At 66.2% G+C, this 22,455-nt stretch overlaps 9 protein-coding genes across 9 annotated transcripts; 4 read left to right on the forward strand and 5 right to left on the reverse strand.

The window, feature by feature from the left end:
* Window positions 1–1,187: 1,187 nt before the first annotated feature.
* On the reverse strand, window positions 1,188–2,950 carry EMIHUDRAFT_439098 (hypothetical protein). Its single transcript, XM_005757016.1, has 8 exons — window positions 2,802–2,950; window positions 2,569–2,699; window positions 2,322–2,421; window positions 2,183–2,219; window positions 1,805–1,867; window positions 1,332–1,428; window positions 1,284–1,309; window positions 1,188–1,261 (listed from the first exon to the last, which is right to left on the reverse strand). The coding sequence occupies exons 1-8, from the start codon at window positions 2,919–2,921 to the stop codon at window positions 1,203–1,205; spliced, it is 633 nt and encodes a 210-aa protein (XP_005757073.1). The 5' UTR covers window positions 2,922–2,950; the 3' UTR covers window positions 1,188–1,202.
* A 1,208-nt stretch (window positions 2,951–4,158) lies between these two features.
* Window positions 4,159–4,700, forward strand: EMIHUDRAFT_220717 (hypothetical protein; the record flags this gene model as incomplete). Its single annotated transcript, XM_005757017.1, has 3 exons — window positions 4,159–4,188; window positions 4,371–4,542; window positions 4,663–4,700. The coding sequence occupies 3 exons, from the start codon at window positions 4,159–4,161 to the stop codon at window positions 4,698–4,700; spliced, it is 240 nt and encodes a 79-aa protein (XP_005757074.1).
* A 364-nt stretch (window positions 4,701–5,064) lies between these two features.
* Window positions 5,065–5,781, reverse strand: EMIHUDRAFT_220718 (hypothetical protein; the record flags this gene model as incomplete). The annotated part of the gene is made up of 1 exon (XM_005757018.1): window positions 5,065–5,781. The coding sequence occupies one exon, from the start codon at window positions 5,779–5,781 to the stop codon at window positions 5,065–5,067; it is 717 nt and encodes a 238-aa protein (XP_005757075.1).
* A 2,584-nt stretch (window positions 5,782–8,365) lies between these two features.
* On the reverse strand, window positions 8,366–9,436 carry EMIHUDRAFT_220719 (hypothetical protein; the record flags this gene model as incomplete). Its single annotated transcript, XM_005757019.1, has 5 exons — window positions 8,366–8,486; window positions 8,563–8,630; window positions 8,990–9,076; window positions 9,212–9,313; window positions 9,410–9,436. 5 exons carry the CDS (start codon window positions 9,434–9,436, stop codon window positions 8,366–8,368), a joined length of 405 nt encoding a protein of 134 aa, XP_005757076.1.
* Window positions 9,437–9,563: 127 nt separating this feature from the next.
* Window positions 9,564–10,983, forward strand: EMIHUDRAFT_428568 (hypothetical protein; the record flags this gene model as incomplete). Its single annotated transcript, XM_005757020.1, has 5 exons — window positions 9,564–9,834; window positions 9,913–9,971; window positions 10,151–10,270; window positions 10,338–10,442; window positions 10,540–10,983. The coding sequence occupies 5 exons, from the start codon at window positions 9,564–9,566 to the stop codon at window positions 10,903–10,905; spliced, it is 921 nt and encodes a 306-aa protein (XP_005757077.1). The 3' UTR covers window positions 10,906–10,983.
* A 583-nt stretch (window positions 10,984–11,566) lies between these two features.
* Window positions 11,567–13,239, reverse strand: EMIHUDRAFT_107567 (hypothetical protein; the record flags this gene model as incomplete). The annotated part of the gene is made up of 3 exons (XM_005757021.1): window positions 11,567–11,734; window positions 12,541–12,870; window positions 13,066–13,239. 3 exons carry the CDS (start codon window positions 13,237–13,239, stop codon window positions 11,567–11,569), a joined length of 672 nt encoding a protein of 223 aa, XP_005757078.1.
* A 1,166-nt stretch (window positions 13,240–14,405) lies between these two features.
* Window positions 14,406–15,161, forward strand: EMIHUDRAFT_43649 (hypothetical protein; the record flags this gene model as incomplete). Its single annotated transcript, XM_005757022.1, has 2 exons — window positions 14,406–14,595; window positions 14,671–15,161. Coding segments are annotated over 2 exons (681 nt in total), but the record flags the coding sequence as incomplete, so codon positions are not given.
* A 222-nt stretch (window positions 15,162–15,383) lies between these two features.
* EMIHUDRAFT_453786 (digalactosyldiacylglycerol synthase) lies at window positions 15,384–19,015 on the reverse strand (the record flags this gene model as incomplete). The annotated part of the gene is made up of 17 exons (XM_005757023.1): window positions 15,384–15,392; window positions 15,529–15,665; window positions 15,744–15,786; window positions 15,816–15,890; window positions 15,994–16,059; window positions 16,131–16,196; window positions 16,270–16,437; window positions 16,545–16,709; window positions 16,781–16,831; window positions 16,905–16,959; window positions 17,034–17,559; window positions 17,661–17,709; window positions 17,849–17,921; window positions 17,992–18,180; window positions 18,356–18,468; window positions 18,554–18,706; window positions 18,920–19,015. The coding sequence occupies 17 exons, from the start codon at window positions 19,013–19,015 to the stop codon at window positions 15,384–15,386; spliced, it is 2,034 nt and encodes a 677-aa protein (XP_005757080.1).
* A 1,825-nt stretch (window positions 19,016–20,840) lies between these two features.
* On the forward strand, window positions 20,841–21,857 carry EMIHUDRAFT_69109 (putative two component response regulator; the record flags this gene model as incomplete). The annotated part of the gene is made up of 2 exons (XM_005757024.1): window positions 20,841–21,422; window positions 21,582–21,857. The coding sequence occupies 2 exons, from the start codon at window positions 20,841–20,843 to the stop codon at window positions 21,855–21,857; spliced, it is 858 nt and encodes a 285-aa protein (XP_005757081.1).
* Between the last annotated feature and the right edge of the window lie 598 nt (window positions 21,858–22,455).

The raw sequence follows: 22,455 nt of genomic DNA on the forward strand, positions 1-22,455 counted from the left end.
ATCTTGGCTCTTGCGACCTCAAACCCGCGAGCTGTATGGGTGGTCCTGACGTCGACAGACGCCCGAGGACCACGGTGAAGCTGAGCTGGAACGAGTCGACAAGTCTCGTCTGAGCCCGTGGCGGTCGCCGGCTGAGTCGCTGTGCACGGACCGGTACCTCAGGCGTCACCTCCGCAGCCTCAGGTCTCACACTCCACCACCTCCGCCGGGACGCCGTCGGTGGCACGCTCGGCGGCGAGTTTGTGGCAGCTCCACAGCGAGCGCGGCATCGAGCCTATTCGGTCTGGTCGGTTAGGCGCACCCCCTGGGTGCCAGGGAGTGCGCCGAACGCGCGAGCGGTGCGTCCTGGCAGCCCGCGCTGGCTCCGGAGCTGCCACAAACTCGAGAAACGCTTTTTTGGGACATTTTCGACGCTTTTGTCCCATAGCTTTTTGGGACATTTTCGACGCTTTTGTCCCATACGGGCGCCCCGCTCGCCGTCCGCGCGGTCCATCGCCGCATCCCCATCCCCGTCTGCGGCAGCGCCGCCTGCGCCCGTGCCGGCCTGCTCTGCGACGGCTCGCCACCGCTCGTCGTCCAGCATGTGCCACCACCGCCGATCCGGGTAGCCGTCGTACTCGACCTGGTGCGCGATCCGTCCGTCCCCGTCCTCCTCCCGCGCCATGACGGTCGCAGGGTACCACCGCTCACTGTCGCAGAAGATCTCGAGGCGCGATCCGGTGGACAGGACAGTGTGGCCGTCGAGCGCCGCCCTGGCATCCTCGCGCTGTCGCTTCCGCCGCTTCGCCTTCGTCTCCTTGCTGCGCAGCAGGGTGTAGTTCGGGCCCACCTCCGCCACGCTGTCCAGCAGCTGGGCGGCGCTCGCCATCTCGACCGCGTCGTCCTCCGGCGGAAGCTCCGCGTCGCCCGCGGCCGCTTCCCGAGCGCGCTCGTCGCGCATCCGCTCGTGGTGGGCCTGCCGACGCGCCACGCCGGCGCCCGTGTGCCTCGCCGCCGCGTCCGGTGACGGCATCGGTCGCTGCCACAGGTCGTCCCACAGGTCGTACCAACAGGTCGTCCCAAAGGGGACGCATCCAAACCGCCGCATTTCGCCCGCCGAAAAGTCTCCCACTCGCTCTGCCCCAATCTCGAACCAATCTCGAGTCGTCTCACTAGTTACATACATACTCGTGCAACAACCCGGTGAGGAGTTAAATGTACTTTTATTCGGCATGCGTGTCTTGCGGGTGTTCGGACAAAATAGACACACGAACACAGTCACACCGGGGAGATGGGGGGGCGCACTGCGCTGCGCCAGTCCCGCGGGTCAGTCGACAGTCCCGCGGGCCAGTGTCCCGCGGGTCAGTTGGACGAGTCGGTTGGACGAGTCAGTCCCACGCCTCGCCTGGCCTCCACTTTGGCGCGGGCGGGAAGGCGACGGAGGTGCCTGGACGTCAAGGAGAGGAGGCCGGGAACGGGTGGGGTTGGCTCAGGGGCGCGGGGAGGGAGGGGTCGGGCGGGCGGGGGGGGGGGGGGGGGGGGTTTGAACCCGAACCTCCCCTCCCTGGCTGGGGAAAGTGAAGCCCTGCCTTCCCAGGCAATCCAACGTACCCTCCTTGTGCCTGCACCACACGGCAGGAGGAAGAGGGAGGGGTGGAGCCGGCGGCAGTGAGTAGCGGCAGTCAGCCGCGGCGCCGCGGAGGCGAGCGGCCCCGCGCCTGCCGCCCCGCCGCCCGCCGCTCCAGTCCCCGGCCCGGCAGTCTCGGTCAATCTGCTGCAATCTCGTGCGATCTCGTGCGATCTCGGGCAATCTCGCCGCCCGCGCGCCAGTCGTGCGCCACGCCCCACGCGTTCCTCGCCCCGCCGTCTCGCAAGCTCAAGTCCGCGCCTGAGCGGCAGCGGGGGCGGGAAGCGGTCGGGCTTTGAGGCGTCTGGCGCTACGACTGGCGGCGGAGCAGCCGCTGCTCTCTCCGTTGGAACAGAGCTGACTGGGGCTGATGAAGGCTAGTTGAGAGAGAGAGAGAGATTTGCTCCCCTCCCGTGGAACAGAGCTGCTCTCTCCGTTGGAACAGAGCTGACTGGGGCTGATGAAGGCTAGTTGAGAGAGAGAGAGATTTGCTCCCCTCCCGTGGAACAGAGCTGCTCTCTCCCATGGAACAGAGCTGACAAGTGGTGATGAATGGTAGTTGAGTAGGGCTGTCGCCCTTGGCGACGAGCTTGTCGATCGTCGCGTCGTCCGCCTGAGGCCAGGCAGGGGCCGAGGAGGGTCCGAGGAGGGCCGAGGAGGGTCCGAGACAGGTCCGGGAAGGGTCCGGGAAGGGTCCTCAAGCCCACGGCCGCACCTTCCACGCGGCGATCATCAGGGCGGAGAAGCCGCGCTTGCTCTGCGCGTCCAGCTGCACGCCCTCCACCTCCAGCAGCTTGTCGACCAGACCCGGCTGCCTGCGAGCAGGCGGCCGGCGAGGGGTCGGGGAGCGGCGCCGCAGCCGCTTGTTTGGTTGCTCGAGGCGCGGCTCTGCCTACGGCGAGAGGAGAGCGGCTCGGGCCTCCCGCCCTCTCCCCGCCCCTGCGACGGCTTCCGGGCGCTACTTGCTCTTGACTGCGAGCATCAGGGGCGTGAAGCCGAACCGGTCCGGCCGGTTCACCTCGCCCGCCAAGTCTGCACCGGCCGCCGCGAGCGCAGCCTCGAGCTGCTCCGGTGTTGTGTCCCAGACGCGCACCTGTGGTGGAAGGGCGGGCAGAGCCCGAGTCGGAGGATCCCGCCGCCGCCGGTCCGGGCAAGCAAGGGGTGTGGTTGAGACGAATGAGGCCAATTGGCGCACCGCCGCGACGATCGGCGGGTCCTTTGGGGAGGCGGTGTCGCGGATGCTGTCTGCATTCCGCCACTCGGGCGTGTCGAGCGGCGCGCCGTTCTCGTCCGAGGGGTAGCTCTCTTTCCTCATAGGAGAGGGAGAGCTGGCGTTATCCTGGGCGGGCTCGGCAGCGAGCCGTATTACCAGGTTGCAACACCTGTTCCGCACACTGCTGTGAACGCTGCTGGTTGCCGCCGGTTGAGCAGCACCCCGTCCCCATCCAGGTTGTTGGTTGCTGCCCCAGGTCCCGCACTATGTAGGTGCACGCTTCAGCAGCGTACACCTCGATCCTGTACCGTGTTTGTTTATGACCGTCCCCCCCAATGAACACACCAGTGAGACACAACTCTCTCTCTCTCTCCAGTGAGGGAGGGCAGGACGGCGGGCTGAGGCGCAGTAGGAGGAGTTGGAGCTGGAGCAGCAGCAGCAGGCGGGGCGGACGGCGCCCCGGTCGGAGCCGTCGAGCCGAAGTCTTCGCCGCACGAGACGTAGATGATCTCGTCACTCTCGATCAAGACAACATCTTCGTCTCCATCGTACTCGTCACCGCCCTCCGCAAAGATGCGCAAGGCCGGCGTAGATAAGTTGAGCCTCTTGGCGGCCAGCTCGAGCAACTCCCCCTTGGTGTCGGGTCGCGCGACCTTTTTGCCGACCTCCGAGCCCAGATAGCGCACCGTGATCCTCGTCGGCATCCGCGCGGGGGCGCCCTGCTGCCGGCCCTGGCGGCCGGCCACGTAGGTGCGACGTGCCCGCCGAAACATCGGTTCAAACGACGTTCACAGCGCCAATTCGGCCCCAGCTCTTCGGCTCGCTCCGCTCGCCGGTGAGTTGGTTGGTTGCTGGCAGCACCCCAGCACCGGGGGGTCCTGAGAGCTGTTGGTTGCCGCTCGATTCACAGCACAGTGCGGAACAGGTGTTGCAACCTGGTAAAAAGACGGCTCGCCGGGGGGTGGAGGCGCCGCGAATTCTTCTTCTGTGTCCGATGTTGGTCCACCCATACCGCGTTGGTGTCCAGTCCGAGCCTGACTGTTGTTCATCTTTCTACATACACACATATGTTGGTGCCAAAGACAATAAATAAATAAATAAAACGGACACACCAAACAAGGGGTGGGAGAAGGACAGGGTCCCCACCTGCGCGAGCAGGATCTTGTAAGGACGATCAGGGACACAGGGGAACGGGAGCGGGGAGCGCATCGCGACACGGAGGGGGGCTGGGCAGGGTGAAGACAAACATTTCTCGGAGCGGACCTGCGGTGCGCCGAATTTTTTTCACCGCGCCGAGAACCGGAGAAGACACAGCAGCAAGCCTCCCTTCGACGCGCCAATGGTGCGCGCCTCCCCTCGGCCTCTGGCTGTCCCTCGCCCCCTCTTTGGCGAGCGCCGCGAGAGCGGGTCGCAGCGCCGCGAGCCGCCCGCGCCCGCGAGCCCCGCAGCGCGCCACGCGCTTTGGCGCATGACGTGGCGGCCGCAGCTCCGAACCGCTTGGCCGCACGCGCGCGCAGCGCGATTCCCACTCGCGCGCCTCCTCCTTCGCAGAACACAATTGTCTTTGGCTCCGCCACCTTTGCCGGCGCCGGCGCCGTCGCGCTGCTCGGCTCGTGCTTCTCAAAGACGCTTTCAAAGGACCGCGGCTTGACCAACCTGCTCATAATCACGGCCACCGTCTGCTGCTGGCTCATGTGGCTCATCACCTACATGATGCAGCTACGTGCGCGCCGCCCGCTCCGCTCGCCCCACGTCCCTTCCCCTCTCCCCCCTCGCCTCACCTGCCCTCGCCGCCGGCCGGCGTGGCCTTTGAGCGGGTGCATCGCCCCCCCGCGCACCGCAGACCCGCTCGTCAAGCCGATCCCGATGAAGGAGGAGTAGGACCTGCCGCAGTGACGCCCTGTGCATCGGGGGGGAGAACGCGGCCCAGTACCCTCGCGGGCAACGCGAGAGAGGCGGTGCCGTTTTCGTGCAGAGTGGCAGTGGGCGGTCGCTCGCTCCGCCGCGCCGCCGTGTTCTCCGCCCAGAATACGTTGTTTTATTGTGAAATCACGCACCCGCACCCTGTCCCCGGATCACTGATACACACACACCAACGCGGCAATAACCGCAAACCGGCCCGCGCGGCGCCGGCGGCGGGGCGGCGCCGGCGCGCGGCGGCGCGGCGCCGGCGGGCGGCCGCCCGCGGGGGCGGGCACGTGCCCCCCCCCCCCCCCCTCCCCCCTTCGACGTCAGAGGCGGCGGCTCACTCCGTCTCCGTCCGCCTCTCTGCCGCCACGACGGGTGCGCCCTCCCTGCACACCAGCCCGTCCACGGGGAGCTCGCCGCTCGCCCAGTAGCGCGTGACCGCCTCGAGGCAGCCGGCGTAATCCTCGGTCACGTCGTCGACCCACCTGCCGTCCACGCGGCCGAGGAAGTCCACCCACCGGCGCCGGCCGTCCGTAATGTGTCCGACGCCTTGCGAGACGAGCAGCGCCGAGTCGGGGAAGGCCTTGCGCATTGCCGCCGTCCACCCAAATGCCGTGCCTGGGTCGTAGAGGTTTCCAGACACGAGCGCCTTGGTGCGCGTGGTGCCGCCGCTGCGGATCGGGTCCGGGTTGGCGGGCCAGTCGAAGAGGGCGCCAAACCAGCCGAGGAAGGCGCCAGTGGCGGGCGTGCCATAGTCGTCGCGCGCGCGCCGGTAGACTCGCATCGCCGCGTGGAGCGAGAAGCGGCCGTAGTAGTCGACCCCCATGATCGAGCTCTGGTCGAGGAAGGAGTCCTGCTCGCCCACATTCATCCCGACGTGCGAGGCGCCGAGGCACACGCCGTAGAGGCGCCAGGTGATGACTCGCTTACTCGGGTCGCCTCTCTCCTCCGCGCGGTGGGAGACACTTGACACTGCCACGGTGGCGATCGGCGACAGCGATGGCGACGAGTGGACAGCGGCGCTGGCGAGTGGGGTGGGCGGAGAGCTTCGCATCGTGACGCTGGAGTGGCGCCGCCTGCCGGCCGCTGCTGCTGATGCTACTGCTGGCACCAGCGGATGGCTCGAGCTGCGCCTTGCGATGGGGGGGACGGTCCGCCCTGCCCGCCTTTTCCTCACGTGCGTCTTTGCTGGCAAAGCTGGCGGTGAGGCAGAGCTCGAGCAGCCTGCGCGGGTGCAGTCTTGCGTCGAGGTTCGCCTTCAAGCCGGCGGGCCAGTCGCCTCGAGGAGCTCCCTCCACGCGCCGGCAGAGCTCGGCGTTGCATCTAGTCCGTGCTGCACCGGGACTCGGGCAGGAGCCCTTTATGCCGCGAGGGGCTCGGGGTACACCACGCGCCACGCCTCCGTCCTCCGTGCACCGTGCTCCGACCGTCGCCTCGAGAGTGTGATGTGTGTAACATGTAAAAGCGCCGTTCACTTCTCTACAGTCTACTAGTACGCAATAACAAACGTAGATCGCCGCTAAAAAAAACTCTGACATTTTACGAACTCCTTGGCGACGTGCGCGTCGCGTCGCCAAGGCTCTGCGACCTCGGTCGTACATCAGCGACCTCGGTCGTACAATCGGCCGGCTGCGCGGGTTTTCGGCGAGTTTCCCGCGCACCGGCCACGAACTCGACTCGCACAGCAAAAAAATCCGGTGCTCGCGCGCCACTCCCACGCTTGACCACACACTCGCTGCACTGCTCAAAGCCAACCCTACCTCACTGGCCGCCTCCAACACTGTCCCGCGCGTCTCGCGCCCCAACTGACAACTCATCATTGTCCCCAACTCGACTCGCACAGCAAAAAAATCCGGTGCTCGCGCGCCGCTCCCACGCTTGACCACACACTCGCTGCACTGCTCAAAGCCAACCCTACCTCACTGGCCGCCTCCAACACTGTCCCGCGCGTCTCGCGCCCCAACTGACAACTCATCACTGTCCCTCGGACACCACTCTCCAGCCGCGCTACCTTCCCCCACCTACCGCTCTCGCACGACATCTCGACAATCCTCATATCTCCAGGCCCAAGACTCCTAACCACTGCCCCTGCTCGCCCAGGACCACGAAGCGCCGCCCGCGCGCCCATTGACCCCCCAATCAGCCCTCTTGCTGTCCCTCAATCGCCACCCGCCAGATGTACTTCCCTCGCCCACCCAATACTCTCACCCTCCTGACCCGGACAGTCCAGGTACAGGAAAAGCGGGGAGCGGGGCCCGATCCAAGGAGCACCCCGTCGGCCCGGGAGGGCTGTGAATTTCGGCGCGAGCGGAAGGCTGCCTGCAGACGCTCAGCCCCCGGCTGAGCTGCCGAATCCTCCCGGCTAATCCCCTGACCTGCCGCCTGAAACGGGACGACATTACACCACCTCACACACACTCCCCCCTCAGGGCTAAGCAGTGCGCAAGTCCACCCGAACTCTAGGCGAGGCATCGACCGCTCCTTTGGAATAGTGCCGTCAGTGGCTGCACTAGACGCCCATTAGATGGCGCGCGGCGCGGGCGGATGACTAGGGGAGAGAATGCGGAGAGACTAGCTCGCAGGTAGATGTGCTCAGCCAAGGGTAAGGGATGAGGGGAATGTGTCAGTGTGAGGGGTGCACCAACCGCAGAGCGTCGTGTTTTGCCTTTGAAAACTGAACAGTTTTTTTTTAACGTAGATCGCCGCACCGCGGTGTATTCACTTGAAACGGCGTGTGTACTCTGCACGAGGAAAAGTGGGACAGCGAGAGAGTCGTTGTTTGGGTCATGCGAAGCATTTGGTGGACAACCCGGCGGTAGCCGCCCTCACCGCCGCCTCACTCCTTCTCCGCCCGCGGCTCGGCACCGTCGGTGCGTGCGTCGCCGCGCACTGGTGTGTCGGAGGAGGCAGCTGCCGGCCGCGGGGAGGGGAGGCAGCTCCGCGCAGAGGCACGCCGCGGTTCCGCACGTGGACGCACGTGGCGGCGCCAAAGGCGCAGCGGCGGCACAGCCCTGGCGGTTGGGTGGGCAGCCACCTGCGGGACACGTCCCGGACAAGTCACGGACATGCTACATGCCCTGGGCACCGCCGGGGCGGGTGAGGGGCAGCCACCGCTCCGCCGTCGGCTGCTGCTCCATCCAGAGCTGCCTCTCCAGAGCCACACCAGCGACGGTGATGACGCGGAAGGCCCAGGCGCCTAATTAATAGCTAATTAATAGGGAATTAGACTATTAATTAGGCGACAGTGATGACGCGGAAGGAAGGGCCAGGCGCCGCTCGCGCTCGGCCACTCCGCCGCCTTGCAACCAATAGATGACCACTCAAGACTTCATTCTCAAGACTCGAGGACTCGGCCACTCTGTCGCCGGCGGCGCGCACTCGCCCCTCGCCCGCACGCGCAGCACGACCAGGCTGCACGGCAGCCTTCCCCTCCGCGTCTCCGCCGCCGCCTCGAGCGCCCTCGCGGCGCAATCGTGGACGAGGAAGCCCCTCCTATGCCAGTGGCGGGATGACGGCGCATCAGCTGTGAGACCTTTCGCGGGCGGGGGTGGCGCCTCTCTGTCTCTCCGTCTAGCGCCCTCCTCGGCGCCCCTCTCGCGCCCGCCCGCCCCCGGTCCGTCTCTCGCTCCGCCACCTGATCAAAGCAATGGAGTCAGACCCACTGGACGAGAGGTGGCCCTCGGCCTGCCCGCTCGCTCCGCCACCATCCGCTTGCCGACGACGAACTGCAGCGCCGCGCCGCGCCGCAGGCAGTAGTACCTGCAAGGACAGGCCGAGGACGTGCCGAGGACAGGTCCAGGACAGGTCCGGCTGACCCGGGCGCCACGCGTCGCACCGCCCCCCCTCCGCAGCCACCGCCTTGTACCACCACTCGCGTCGCGCAAAGAGCGACGCCGCCCGCTCCTTCTCCACCGCGGCGTGCACCTGTAGCCGAGATCTAGCCGAGATATCGCCGAGATACAGCCGAGATAGAGCTGCGTGTCCACGGCGGCGTGCACCCGTTCCGCCGCCGCCAGCACCTCGTCGCCGAGGCTCGAGCACCGCCCGCCGGCGGAGGAGGCGGACGGGAGGGCTGCCAAGGCGCGGGGCGGCGGAGGCGGAGGCGCCGGCAGGGCGGGAGGCGGCGGTGGCGGCGGCGGCGGCGGCGGCGGCGGCGGCGGCGGCGGCGGCGGCGGCGGCGGCGGCGGCCGCGGCGGCGGCGGCGGCCGCGGCGGCGGCGGCGGCGACGTCGGAGGAGCGGACGGGGGCGGGGAGTGGGGCACCAAGCTGGCCGCGATCTGCTGGCGCCTCCGCTCGTGCCTTCGGCGGCAGTTGCTGAGAGCGTCCGGGGAAGTTGCCGAGTCTGGCTCCTCGGAGTCGGAGGAAGAGGCGGTGGAGGCGGTGTCGAAGGTGGAGTGCAGTGGTGCGGCAGCCGAGTGAGGATGGAGGTGGTGGCGGAGAGGCGTGACGGTGCCTCGCCGTGCACAGTGCAGAGAGGAGAGGACGCTCTCGTAGCACTCGTGCCGTCGCCGGTCGCTCTCCGCTGCCGCTTCGTCCAGAGACTGCAGCAGCTCGCGGACTCCTTGCATGGCAGGCCGATATTCTCCCTAGGGCGAGGACGGGTGGACGACAGCCAGCTCTACCGGCAGCTCTACCGGCCAGGGCTCTTCCATGGCAAGAGAAGCGTAAAAAAGAAATACAACGTTGGGGTACCACAAAAAAAATTCCATGCGGCTGCGAGCCGCCTCGGCTCCGGACGACGCTATGCTGCGTCTCCTGCTCGCGCTCTGCACCGCGGACGCGCTCCTTCTGCTCCCGCCGCGTCGCCTCGCCTCGCGCCGCGCCGGCCTCGCGTCGATGACGCTTGAGATCTCACCGCCGGACGGCTTCGTGTGGGGAGTGAACCTCGACGAGGGCTCACCACCGCCGCCGTCGCCGCCACCGTCCGCGGCGCTGCTGTTCGACTGCGACGGCGTCCTCGTCGAGACCGAGGAGCTGCACCGCGTCGCATACAACATGGCCTTTGAGGAGTTTGGCCTGCAGATCGCCGGCGCGCCTGTGGTCTGGTCCAAAGAGTACTACAGCTTCCTCGCCAACACGGTGGGCGGCGGCAAGCCCAAGATGCGATGTGCGTCCCGCCGCGCGCCCGGACGGCGGAGAAGCCTCCACCTTCCTGGCGCCTCACCCTCGCTCTCCTCCTGCGCAGACCACTTCACCGGCCTCGGTGCGCCGGAGGGCGCGAGGACGCACCAGGACACGGCCAAGGTGAGGGATGAATGGTCATTGTGAGTCTTGATCACCGGGACACACGTTACGACGACTCAGTCGTGACGAGTGTTCGACACCGCCTGTCTGTGCCTCGGAGGGTGTGGCCGGCTCCTCGGCAATCTCGGGTAACCTCGGGTAATCTCGTGTAATCTCGTGTAATCTCGTGTGCCTCGGAGGTGTGGCCGGCTCCGACGGCGCGAGGCGGCGCCGTGCCTGCGGACGAGGCCGCCGGAATGGCGCTCGTCGATGAGCTGCAAGACTTCAAGACGGAGTGCTACAAGCAGCTGGTGACAAAGGCGGTCCCGCAGCGCCGGCGAGCCTCACGGCTCAGCCTCCTTCTTCAGCCACCTCCCATTCTTCTAGGCCGGCCCGCGGCCCGGCGTGCTCGCGCTGATGGACAGCGCGATCGCCGCGCCAGGCATTGCCGTCGGCATCTGCTCTGCCTCCACTCGCGGCGGCTTCGAGAAGGTTGCTCGAATCCCGCCTCGACCGCATCCCGGCCGCAACTCGGGCGCATCTCGGGCGCATCTCGGGCGGCGTCTCTGTGAGATGTCGGCTTTGCTAGGTTGTGGATGCGGTGGTCGGCCAGGAGCGGCTCGCCAGGCTGGACGTGGTCATCGCCGGCGACGACGTCAGCCGCAAGAAGCCGCACCCGGAGATCTACAACGTGGCCGCCCAACGGCTCGGCCTCTCCAGCGCCGATTGCGTCGTTGTTGAGGACTCGATCGTTGGCCTCCGCGCCGCCAAGGCCGCCAACATGCGTTGCGTCATCACCTACACGCCGGAGACGCAGGCCGAGGACTTTTACGCTGAGGGCGCCGACGCGAAGCTACTCGACTTTAGCAGCGGCGTCGAGGTGGGCGCGCTCTTCTCACCGGAGGGCGCAGTGCTCCCCGAGCTGCTCCCTGGCGTGCGCGACCCGAGGCCATAATGTGTAGCCATCTGCGACTCCCCTTTCTCTTATCTCTATTTCAATACACGTCGAACACGTACTGTGACGACGGAGTCAGACTGACCCCGAAGATCGTATCACGTATGCACTTTTTGATTCTTGATTGCGATTGGCGGCGGGCTCCTGCCTCCACCTGTGTCCCCTGGCGTGCCCGTCTCCCGGGCGTGGAGAGGCGAGCGAGCGAGCGAGGGTCGCCCCCCCCCCTTGGCCTTGGCTCGCCACATTTTTTTGCGACGGGGATATTGCAACGGTGGCATTTAAGGCGACTGATACACCGTCGCATTTTTGTGTGTGTGGAGACGCGTTTAGCTTCTAGAGTCCTTACCCTTACCCTGGCGAGTGGCGTGGTACACTCCAAGCCTGCTGTGTGGGAACAGCTGAGAACGCTGCTCGCCAAGGCTCGCCCCAGCATCTCGGGTTGACTCGGCCAGGACAAAAACCCCGAGAGGCGTGTGGGAGTACCTCGCCAGCCCACCAGCCCCCTTACCTAAATCCTAATACGAACCTTACGTTACAGTTGTACGGCATGTTTGTCGCAATCATCGAGCTGACACGACAACGCCACAGCTCCACCTTCAAAATACGGGCGAGTAGTTTCGACCGTCCTCATCAAACCCCGCCATGGGATTGCGGCCCGCTATCACGCCACATCACCCTCGCGCCCCGCGCCCTCCGCCGCCGCGGCGAGCATCCCCTCGAACCGAAGGCTTCCCTCGGCGATCCCGACAGAGCAACGCGCGAGCTCGCGCACGCGCTGGTCGCCGCTCAGCTCCGCCTCGCGCATCGCGTGCTCAAACGCCTCCCGCGCCTATACACCCGCACGAAAGGACGCATCGATGGAATAACCCCCTGGCAACGGAGCGCAGGATCGGACGGCGCGCGCCTCGGCCCACTCCCTCGCCTCCTGTGCGATAAGGCCAAGCTGCAGATACGCGTCTGCCTGCAGCAAGGGCGCGACAGGATGCGTCGTGGCCACGTCACGGGAAGAGACGCTGAGCCGAGGCAGCCGGCATCAGGCTGCCACCGCCCCTTCCCTCTCCTTGCTACGTCCATCCAACTGCCTCTGCCACTCCCTCCTCTCCCTCTACCTCTCCTATCTCTCGTCGCATCAATGTACGAAGCCGCCTTGCCAGCGGCATCCCCCAACGTGCGCGAGAGGAGGAGCCGCCGCTCCGTGCACGCCTTGGCCGTCGGTGCGTCGTCGCTCGCCTTGACGGTGCCGAGGTGCGCGCACGCGAGCGACTCACCTACTCACATTTTGAGGCGTGAAAGGATCGCAGCTGCTGCCCAGTACCAAAGCTTTAGAGGCTCGCCTGCGAGGCTCGACATCTGCACCGCGCAGCGCAGGGCCGCCTCGTGTTCCTCAGCGGCCGCTGCCGCATCACCAAGGGCTTGATGTGCGATGCCTATTTACGGCAGGTTTCTGAGGCGCGGTTCACAACAGTCGCCGATGGGTCAGGCCTTTTGCCGATGTTGCTGTGCGCAATGAAACGCCCTGGCGCGTCCGCCACCTGTTCGTACCCCACTGACTGGGACACGAGAGAAGGGTAGGCAGAGACTTGCACTAACTCAGAGAAGGGGTTGTGACAGTTGCATTGCTGCCGGAGGGTGCACCAGCGCCTGCGCGTGCTGCTCATGATACGACAGCGCCTCGCGCAACAGCGACTCGTCCTCTTCCGTAAGCTGCGTCGCGGTGCCCTCTAGCTCTCCTGCATCGTGCGATGCCGCCGATAGACCCGCAACCGCCCGTGTCTGCAGGCTGACTCCGATCGCGTTGCAAGCCAGCGCCTCGGAGGTCGCATCGTTGCTTTCTAGGGCAATGCGGAGGCATTCTCTGTAGCAAGCGAGCGCGTCGTCGTGCGCGCCCATGTTTTCGTAGAGGACACCGCGGTTGTACGCGTGCACGCCCGCGTTGGAAGCCCGACCCGCTCTCCGGCACGCGGCCTGTGAAGAAGGGAGGGCAGAGTGGTTGGCTCATGGGCACCTTGAAGCCTCACATGGCCTCGCGTTCGTGATTGGGGTGCGTAGCCAGGGGCATACAGCGGGTTGCAGTGTATCTCACGCCCTCCGCAGTTGAGGCCAAGGGCAAGCGTCTCCAGCAGCTACTCGAGCCGCCTCCAGCATACCGTGATCCCTCACCCTCTCCGCCTTGTGAGGCGAGGTCGGCGCACCAACCAAAGGACGCCGCGCGAGACGAGACATCGCCTCACGCGCTGCGACGTTGGTGTTGGTCGACTCCAGCGGCTGCACGTGGCAAGGCGTGTTCCACTCCGCTGGTGGCTCCACCCTGAGAGGCTGCATCGCCCGTGGCATTGCAGCAGGCGAGGCGGCCGCGGCGATGGGTGAAGGAACGGCGGAGGGATCGACTTCCAGCCACGATTGATGGCCCCAGCCGCCCTTGCTACTCCCACCCAAGGACCGCGAGAAGCCGCCCAGTCCCTTGCGCGCCGGCGACCGTCGCGGGGATGACATATGAGGAAGGGGGGGGGGCAGCGGCGCGGCGAAACGTCTACAGTCTCGAAGGGAAAAAGAATTTTATGAGCTCAAGAATCTCTGTCGTTTCTATGACAGGAGAAAAGACGAGAAAAGACGAGTCCTGTGCCCCCGAGTTCATTTTATAAACAAAGACGAGCACGTGTTTCTGTGTTGTGTGCTGTGGCGTGGGGTGTGTGTGTGTTGCGTTGTAAAATGAACTCGGGGGCTCGGGACGCGGCACAAAGGGGGCAAACACGGGGAGGCACGTAGTGACGCAAGGGAGTCTAGGCGACGATGGCGTCCTCCGACTGTGATCTGTGTTGCGTGTCGATTTTCGCGCCTTCCGTCGCGGGGATGACATGCGATTTCTGTAATATGCTAGCTCAAAAAGAAATTTTTCAATGGCCATGGAACGTGCGTCCCCCCGTTCAATCGGCCATAGGACCTTCTGGCCGCGCTCCAAGTGCCCCATCATGCTGGCAGATGAGTGCCTGAAGGCTCTGAAGAGGATACGGCTGGCGCGGGCAGATGTGCACCGCACGGCGGTAGACACGCTCCGCTACCGAGGCTCGGAACCAACTGATGCATACCAACTCATGTTCCAAGCCCTTGTCGGGAGCGAGGGCAGACGGGAGAGTGGCACGGCCAACTATGACTTTGACGACCTGGAGATTGGCCCGAAACTTGGGGAGGGAGGGTGCGAAGCCGCCTTGCAGAGCATTATACGCCACCAGCCAACCCGTTCCTTGTGTGTCACAGATTCGGTGTGGTCCGACTCGCGCGGCACCGGCCGACGGGTGAGATGCTGGCCGTCAAGACGGTGATCAAGTCCAAGGTGCGCCGCGCATGCGAACGCCGCTCCTTCGAGCAGCTGGAGAGGGAGAGGCAAGTACTACAACTGCTCCGTCGGGCTTGGGGCTTGAGTGAGCTCGCGTCAGCGACGCAGGCACCCGCGACACCCCTCACCCGATTCTGCCCTCCTCGCCACTTACTCATCGTGCCACCTCGCCACTCCCTCGCCGTTCCAGCTCATCTGCTCGGCACATGACGCCTCCTGCCTTTACCTCGTGATGCGAGCGTATCTTGGCGGCAATCTTGCCAACCTGCTTGCCGCACACGGCCCGCTGACCGAGAACTCCGCGCGCTTCTACCTCGCAAACATTGCTCTCGGCCTTGAGTTACTGCACGTGCTCGGTGCTCTCGATCCAAAGCACAAGCGGTACTTCTAAGTAGACGCAGCCGAGAACGAGATTTATCCGCGGCTCATAGGTGTAATGTATCGAGACCTAAAACCTGAGAACGTCTTGCTCGGCTCCAGCGGCTGGCCGGTGCTGGCAGACTTTGGCCTCATCGCTTTTGTGGACTCTTCGGCCAATGCCTCCCGCTCGTACACGCGCGTGGGAACCCCGCTCTTCATGGCACCGGAGATGGTGGCGGAGACGGGGCACGGGGCAGAGGTCGATTGGTGGGCGATGGGCGTCCTGGCCTGCGATTGCCTCACCGGTCACACTCCCTTCGCCGAAGACGACGACGAGGCTGCTCTATACCGCAACATCGCCACCGCCACATTCGCGCGGCGCTTCCAGCGCGAATTCGCCTGCCGCCTCGGGCCCGGCGCGCCCCTCGTCGATGCGCTGCTCAAACTAGAGCCATCAGAGAGGCTCGGCGCTGGCACTGGAGGCGTGGGCGCCCTCCGCGCGTGCCCCTTCTTCCGCGGAGTGCCGTGGGAGGCTCTGCGCAGGAGGCAGGTGGCGGCGCCGCATGGTGAGTGGTGTGAGAAACAGACCGCTCAGGCGGTTAGCGGCGCGCGGTTCACGCCGGTCTTGCCGGCGCGGTCTGCGGAGGAGTGCGCGCGAGGGAGAGAGGCGCGTAACGAGGCGGCCAAGGCCATCGACCTGATGTTCGACCTATCTGCTTGGGGGGAGGAGAGGTGATTGCTAACGGATTGCAACGAGCGGTTCGGAGCCTCGCGCCTCGCAGCTTTACTCGTACTACGGCTCGCTCTGCGGACTGCGCAGATGCCAGATCGATGTAACACCATCAACCAACCCGTGCACACGTAAATAAATAAATAAAACGGACACCTCTACTAGGAGATGGGTAAAAAGGAACAGGTCCCGTGCACACGTAATGTCTGAACTCTGATGATTTGGTAATGCCGCCCCGTTTCGACCGATACTCCACATAGAGCCGTATCATCACCCACAAACTCTTGCGTCTTGGCACAGAGCCACATGAGCAGCACGACTCCTCCTCGCCAATCTCTAAATGTACAGTAGACTGGGGCTCACAAACGCGGCGGTCGTGTAGCAAGAATTGTGCGCACGGCACCGCCACGGCACCGCCCCGCCGCGGCACCGCCTCGCGCTTCGAGTGGGCCTTCATCTGCGGGGCGGCGCAGCGGAGGCGCGGACCGGCGCCATGCCCGGCGGGGTGGCGAGGATGCTCGCTTCGACGATCTCCGTAGGCGGGGCGGCGCGCCACTTCTCCTACCGATGCAACGGGACCCGATCCATCTCCTGTTGTGTATGTTGCCTTCCCCACCGGCCACTGCTGTGCTACTGCTACTACCGCTCCGCTGCAGCTACTCTCCTGCGCGAGCCAGCTCTGCTTCCAGACCGGCCCCGCGCCCGACGCGCGCCGCAGCCGGTCGCCGACCGGGCCGCCTACGGGACGTGTCTCGGACATGTCCTGGACGTGTCCTGGACCTGCCTCAGCCGGTCGCCGACCGGGCCGCCCTTTTGGACTGTGGCGTGCACCCAGCGGGTCGCGTGGTCGCCGAGGGTGGGGAGCACCTGTTCACAGCGGGAGGTGTGAAGAGGCGCCGCCCTCAGACGTCGCGGTATCGCCTCAGAGCCGCGGAAGCACGTCGGACAGCGTGCAATTGCTCACAGCCTCGAGGAAGCGGTCGGTCGCGCCTTCACAGGAGAGGGGGCGCACTGAGCCGGCCCGTCGATGATCAATCAGGTCCGCGGACCTGGCCGCGCCTTCCCACGAGAGGGCGCGCCGCTCCTCTGCGCTGAGCGGCTCGGGCTCCTGTTCATAGCAGGCGAGGAGTGACGAGAGGACGCCCTCGCGCCTTCCTCCGAGCTAGACTCCTCCCCGGCGCCGAGTCGAGCGCCGCCTGCAGCTGCTGCAGAAACTCCTAGAAGGTTCCAAGAAGGTTCCAAGAAGGCTCCTAGAAGGTTCGTGGCCGCCTGCAGCAGAAACTCCTCGGGCGTGTCGTAGGGGAGCGTGTTCCGGAACTGCATAAAGAAATCGTTGGACGGGTGGCGCTGCACGACCACGAACTTGCCCATCGCCAGCGCCTGCTCACGGCCGGCGGTGTGAAGAGGCGGCCGAGCCGCCTCGGCGCAAGCCGCCCGCCGCCGAGTCGTACCTCCGCCGTGGTGGTCGAGAGCACCTCCGACTGGGACGGGTTGATAAAGACCTGGCTCACAGCTGCAACTGTGAAGAGACGCCGCTCGCACCGCCTCGCACACCGCAAGGGCTCGGCCTCGGACCTTGTACCGCCGCAGCGTGGCGCCAGAGTGGTCGGTGGGCGGGAAGAAGGAGAGCCTACGGCGGCGCCCTCCCTCTCTCCCCGACGGCCTCTCCTCTGCCCTCGTCGGGCGGCGGCAAGTAGGAGGCGCCTCAGCTCCCGCGCCGCCGCCTCCACCTCCACCTCGGCCAAATCCTCGCCGCCCCCGTACACGTCGACGTGCGTCGGCGGCTGGCCGAGAGACTGCTGCAGCGCGAGGTAGTCGATCAGCAGCCGGTGCCCCTTTGCCCACAGCACCTTTCCCAGGAAGTAGGCGCCGGCGCGGCGCGGCGGGAAGTGCGACCTCGCAGCGCGGCGTCCAATCTCGAGGAACTCGGACCGCACGCCATGCACGTTGCAAACCACCGCGCGCGGAAGGGGCTGGATCGTGCCAGACAGCTTGATGACCCGGTCGCAGTACGCTCCGCACATCCACTCGTTGAGCCGCTTGAGCACGGCGGCGGTGGCTGCGCCGGCGTACATCCTCGCGTAGTAGAGGTAGTTTGTGTGCACCACTCCAATCACCAGCTTGAAGCGGTGCCGCCAGTTGGCGCCCGAGTGGTACCAGTTGAGGTGCTCGGGCTCCTCGAGGACACAGACGTCGCACTCTCCCGCCTCGAAGCAGCCCGTCACGTCGCCTGCGCGGCGGGGTGTCTAGGAAGTGTCTAGGAAGTGTCTAGGAAGTGTCTAGCAGCCCGTCACGTCGCCTGCGCGGCGCGTCTCGGACGTGTCCGCACACGCGCCGGCAGCGCGTTGAGGCGGCCCGACGCGTCGCCGAGCGGGAGGATCTCTCAGGTGTCTAGGAAGTATCTAGGAGGTGTTTGGAGGTGTCTAGGAAGCGTCGCCGAGCGGGAGGATCGAGCCGCGGTCGAGGTCGTACCTCGCCTGGCGGAGGGAACGACTGGGTGAGTGGGTCGAGGCGGTCACAAGGGAGGTGGCCACGGTGAAGGGAGCGGGAGAGAACGACTCGAGGAACAGCGCCGCTCGGCTAGTCCTCGGCCTGCTAGATCCGGGTGAGAGATTCGCTCCATCTCTCACCAACTCCGCCAGACTTCGGCCCACATCTCTACCTCGTCTGTGTGGGCGGGCTGCTCGCCGGGTAAAAGCGCAGCCGAAAGTCCGCGCGCACGCCTCCCCGCTCCGCGAGCCAGAGTCGTATGTGCCGCTCTTGAGCCTGCGGGTCGGCGAAGCGCAGCTTCCCGGGGAAGACGAGTGCTTGCTCTCGCGGGTGCAGCCAGGGCACGGCCAGCGTCACGCTCCTGCGGCGAGGGAGGGCGACATCGCCGGCTTGGGTGCGGTGAGGGGCGAGGGGTGGGAGGGGGAGGGGGGGGGGAGGGCGAGGGTTAGAGTAGGGAGGGCGAGGGGCAGGGAGGGTAGGGGCAGGGAGGGTAGGGGCAGGGAGGGTAGGGGCAGGGGTAGGGCTAGGCTTGTCACCGGCCAGCCTTGGAGAGGTAGGCGGCGCGGAGGAGCGGGTTGATGGCGGTGCCCGTCATCCAGGGAAGCGCCGCCGTCGTCACGATGGCGATGTGGAAGTCGTCCGTAAACACCTGCGGCCGCAGAGGCAGCCCAGCGGCGCTGTCGAAAGCAACATCGGGAGCGGCTCGCGCAGTGCGGCTGGGGCGTGTGCAAGACCTGGCTACGGATCTCGCGCAGGTCGCCCCGCTTCGCCGCGCGGCTGCGGCGGTGCTGCACGAGCGCGGTCCCCACCACCAGCCAGGCGGCAGGGTGCAGCGTACGAAGCAGCTCCGCCACGCGCAGGCTCGCTTGCCGCGCTCGCTCCGCCGCCTGACGGCTGATGCGGCGCGCGTGCGCCGCCGCGGCCGTCGTTGTCGCAGACGTTGCCGCCGCGGCAGCCGCAGCAGCAGACGCCGCCGCCGCAGCGGCAGATGCCGCCGCCGCGGACGCCGCAGTGAGCAGCGCATCTGCGGGAGGCGAGGGCGCGGGCGCAGTTGCACCGCGCCGCTTCGGCCGCGGAGCTGGCGAGGCGTCGCGGCGGACGCGCAGCCCGGGCAGGCTCGACGCGGCGGCCGGCGCGCAGAGCAGAGCGGCCGCAAACGCACACGCCAGCCAGCAGCGGCGGGGCCCAGGCGCCATACAGGTCGTGTACACACAAACAGTGGATTTTGCTCTGTGATTGGTTGGGTATTGAGTTCGTGTCCACCCATGCCGCGTTGGTGTCCAGTCCGAGCCCGACTGTTCTTCACCTTTCTACCTAACCTGCCTAATCATCTCTCCCGCGTCCACCCATACCGCGTTGGTGTCCAGTCCGAGCCTGGCTGTTCTTCACCTGGTTGTACAATGAAACAGAGGCCGTCTCGGTCTCGCCGTTGCACAAGTGCACTCAAGAAACGTCTATTCGTTTACTAGTCCTACACTTCCGCGCATGTATTTTGCGCTCAAACGAAACAACTGTTGCATTCTGAGAGGCCTCGGACTCGGGCCCGGTGCTTCGACGCAGCACAGTGTGCTTCGTGGTAGCATGAACTCAGAACGGCCCCCCGAGAGCGCCTCTTCGACGCCCACGGGTCCCAGGGGTCGGAGGGGTTGCGAGAGGGCCCCGGCTATTTTTTGTTTGAATCCCGGAGGCCGTTCGAACATGAATTGACGTTCCACGTGCCCGTCCATCCCCTTGTTGTCCAGCTTTGTGCAGTGCAGCGTGCGAGGGTGCGAGCAGCGCAGCGCCAGGCCGACCACTGGCACGCCCGAGCGGCTGTGGGACGGAGGCCCGCCGAGCGAGTGCGAGCCGCATCGGCGGCCATGTCTCCCGCCGCCGCGAGCGAGTGGCGCAAAGAGGCAGCGTCGCGCATGCTTTTCCGAAACGTCGCATGCGGCAAAATTTTCTTCTTTTAACGCCATCCCCATGCGTGATGATATGAAGATGGAGTCCTGGGCGATGCGCGTCACCGTCCAGCGCCGCCTTGGGCTCCCCCTTGATGTCGCCTGCCAGGCGGTGGAGGCAGGCAAGAGGGCACCCAGCGGCCAGCTACACGACGTCCTTGGCGACGCCGCGATGGTTAACCCTCGGTCAAAGCATGCTACAAGACACAAATTTCTACTCAAACGTTTGGTCAAATGCCTCCGCTCGGCGTGGGGCATGATCATCGAGATGGAGCCGACTGCACACCTCAGTTACAGTAATCCAAAACAACCTGACGTGGCGGCGGCAAACATCGGCAGGGGGCACAGGCGCCTTGTTGCCGATCTGAAGCTTACGAGTTCGCTCGCGAGCAACAGCAAGGGCAAGGATGGAGAGGGTGAAATTCGGCTCGGCTGGAAGGGGGCCTATGTGCGCTTTGGCAACACGGAGACCGGGCTGCTCAAGTTGGTCAAAGGGCGCGGCAAGTGGTCTCCGTCGGAAGCGACGGCAGCGGCGGTGGCGGGGGAGGAGGAGGAGGCCGAGGAGGAGGGGGAGGAGGGGGAGGAGGAGGATGCCCCCAAGGGAAAGCTCAAGGAGCAGCCTGGCGATTACCCCTTTGCGCGGCAGCAGGATTGCGATCTACGTTTGTTTGATTTTGAGGCTTTCGGAGGCTTTGGAAAGGAGGTTCGCAGCACCCTGAGGGAGGCGGCGAACCAGCTGAGCAACAAACTTTCACACGCTCAGCACCTGGACGAGGTCACATGGACCACCAAGAACTGGCACGGGCTGCAGATGCAGCGCTTGTCTGTCGTCCTCCACACCGCCGTAGCGTGGCAGACGGTGAACGAGCTAGCGTGCGGGGAGAGCGGCATTGTGCATGGTGCGGAGTGCATTGCCGTTCTTAACGGAGTCGCTTAGGCGGCTCCGGTGGTGAGCCTGTGTGTGTGCCAGTCCGCGCCAGTCTGCGCCCTTGTCGTGCCAGTGTGCTGTGAGAGAGGCTTGTATCTTAAGAATTCTTTTTTGCCTTGCCGCCGCCGCGCGGGCACGGACCCAGCCAGCGATATGCGGCTCCTCGGCAGCGCGGCGATCACGCTGCTCGCCGCTCCAGCCGCGCGTCGCGCGCCGCCCGCGGCGGCCCTCGCTCACGCCGCCGGCTCGCGCGTCCTCCTCGTCGAGGACAACGACGGCATGCGCTCGGCGCTGCACAAGTACCTCGCGGACAACGGGTTCGAGTGCGAGGCGTACGCGGACGCGGGCGTGGCGCTGCGCGCGCTGCGCCGCGCCACGCCGTCGACGCGGCCCGACCTCATCATCACCGACGTGATGATGCAGGGGCTGGACGGGATCGGCCTCCTGCGGCGGGTCCGCTCTGAGCCGGCGCTGTGCGGGGTGCCGGTGCTGCTGCTCACGGCGCGCGGGCTCGCGGCGGACCGCATCGCGGGCTACAGCGCCGGCGCGTCGGCGTACCTCACAAAGCCCTTCGACCCCGAGGAGCTCCTCGCTTGCTGCAACGCGCTGCTCGCCAACGCGATGCTCTCTCGCGCAGCGACCACGAGGGAGGAGCTCGCCTCCCTCTCCGAGGACGTGTCCGCCACCAAGCAGCTCCTCCAGCTCCTCCTCCTTCAGCAGCAGCAGCAGCAGGCAGTCGGCAGCCAACCGGGCGGCGGGGTGGCCATAACCTCGCCGCCGCGGCTGATCGAGGCGGCGGCGGCGGCGGCGGCGGGAGGCGGCGGCGGCGGCGATAGAGGCGCGCTGGTGCTGCATGTGCCCGGGGGGCAGGGGGCGGCGGAGGCGGAGGCGGAGGCGGCGCCGCGCCTGACGAACCGCGAGCGGACAGTGCTCGAGCTGGTTGGGGAGGGGATGCTGAACAAAGAGATTGCGGTGCGGCTGGGCGTCTCGAAGTCGCACGTGGAGAAGTACGTGCGTCGGCTGCTCGACAAGACCTCCTCCTCGAACCGGACGGAGCTGGTGCGGAGGGCGCTGCAGCTCGGCCTGCTGCGGCTCGATGCGCCCGCGCCGCCGGGGCAGGCTAGCCGGCATGCAGAGGCCCTCCTCCCGAACCGGGAGGGGGGCGGCTGACAAGGGTAGGGCGGGTAGGGAGGACTGTGAGCGTGTCAAGTGGAGCCTGGCAGGGGGCGAGCGGGCAGAGAGGGAGGAGGACAGAGTGAGTGAGTGCCGCCGGCCTCTCCCCAAGGTGTTTGTAACGTGAGCTGTGAGCTGTGAGCTGCGTGAAGGACCGCAGGGATTCCAAGTGTAATCTAGAGCCGTATCGGGTGTGCGTGCCGCGGCCTTGACGGGGCGTGCGGCCTCAGTGGAAAAGGCATGGCAATACTGTGATCTGTGTTCACACAAAGCCGTCAAGGGACACGGAGGCCCGCGGGGGGGCGCGGGGGCGGGGGGGGGGGGGGGGCCCCCCTTTCGAGCGCCCCGGGCCGGACACGACAAGCACAACACGCTCCACGAGGCACGACCACGCGTGCGCCACGGCGGCGGCCCTGTGCCCTGAGCCAGCTTGGAGCTTCTTTTCATCACTGCATGCCGCCGAAAGGGCGGCGTTGGCCTCGAACGCGGACCCCGATCTAGAGAGAGAGAGAGAGGATATTTTTTGAAGCCAACAAGAAATCACGACTTTCCCCTGCTCACCGATCTACGCGGCGAGTAACGAAACTCCAAGAGG

This window comes from Emiliania huxleyi (genome assembly GCF_000372725.1).
Source record: "Emiliania huxleyi CCMP1516 unplaced genomic scaffold EMIHUscaffold_93, whole genome shotgun sequence".
Lineage (NCBI taxonomy): Eukaryota > Haptophyta > Isochrysidales > Noelaerhabdaceae > Emiliania > Emiliania huxleyi.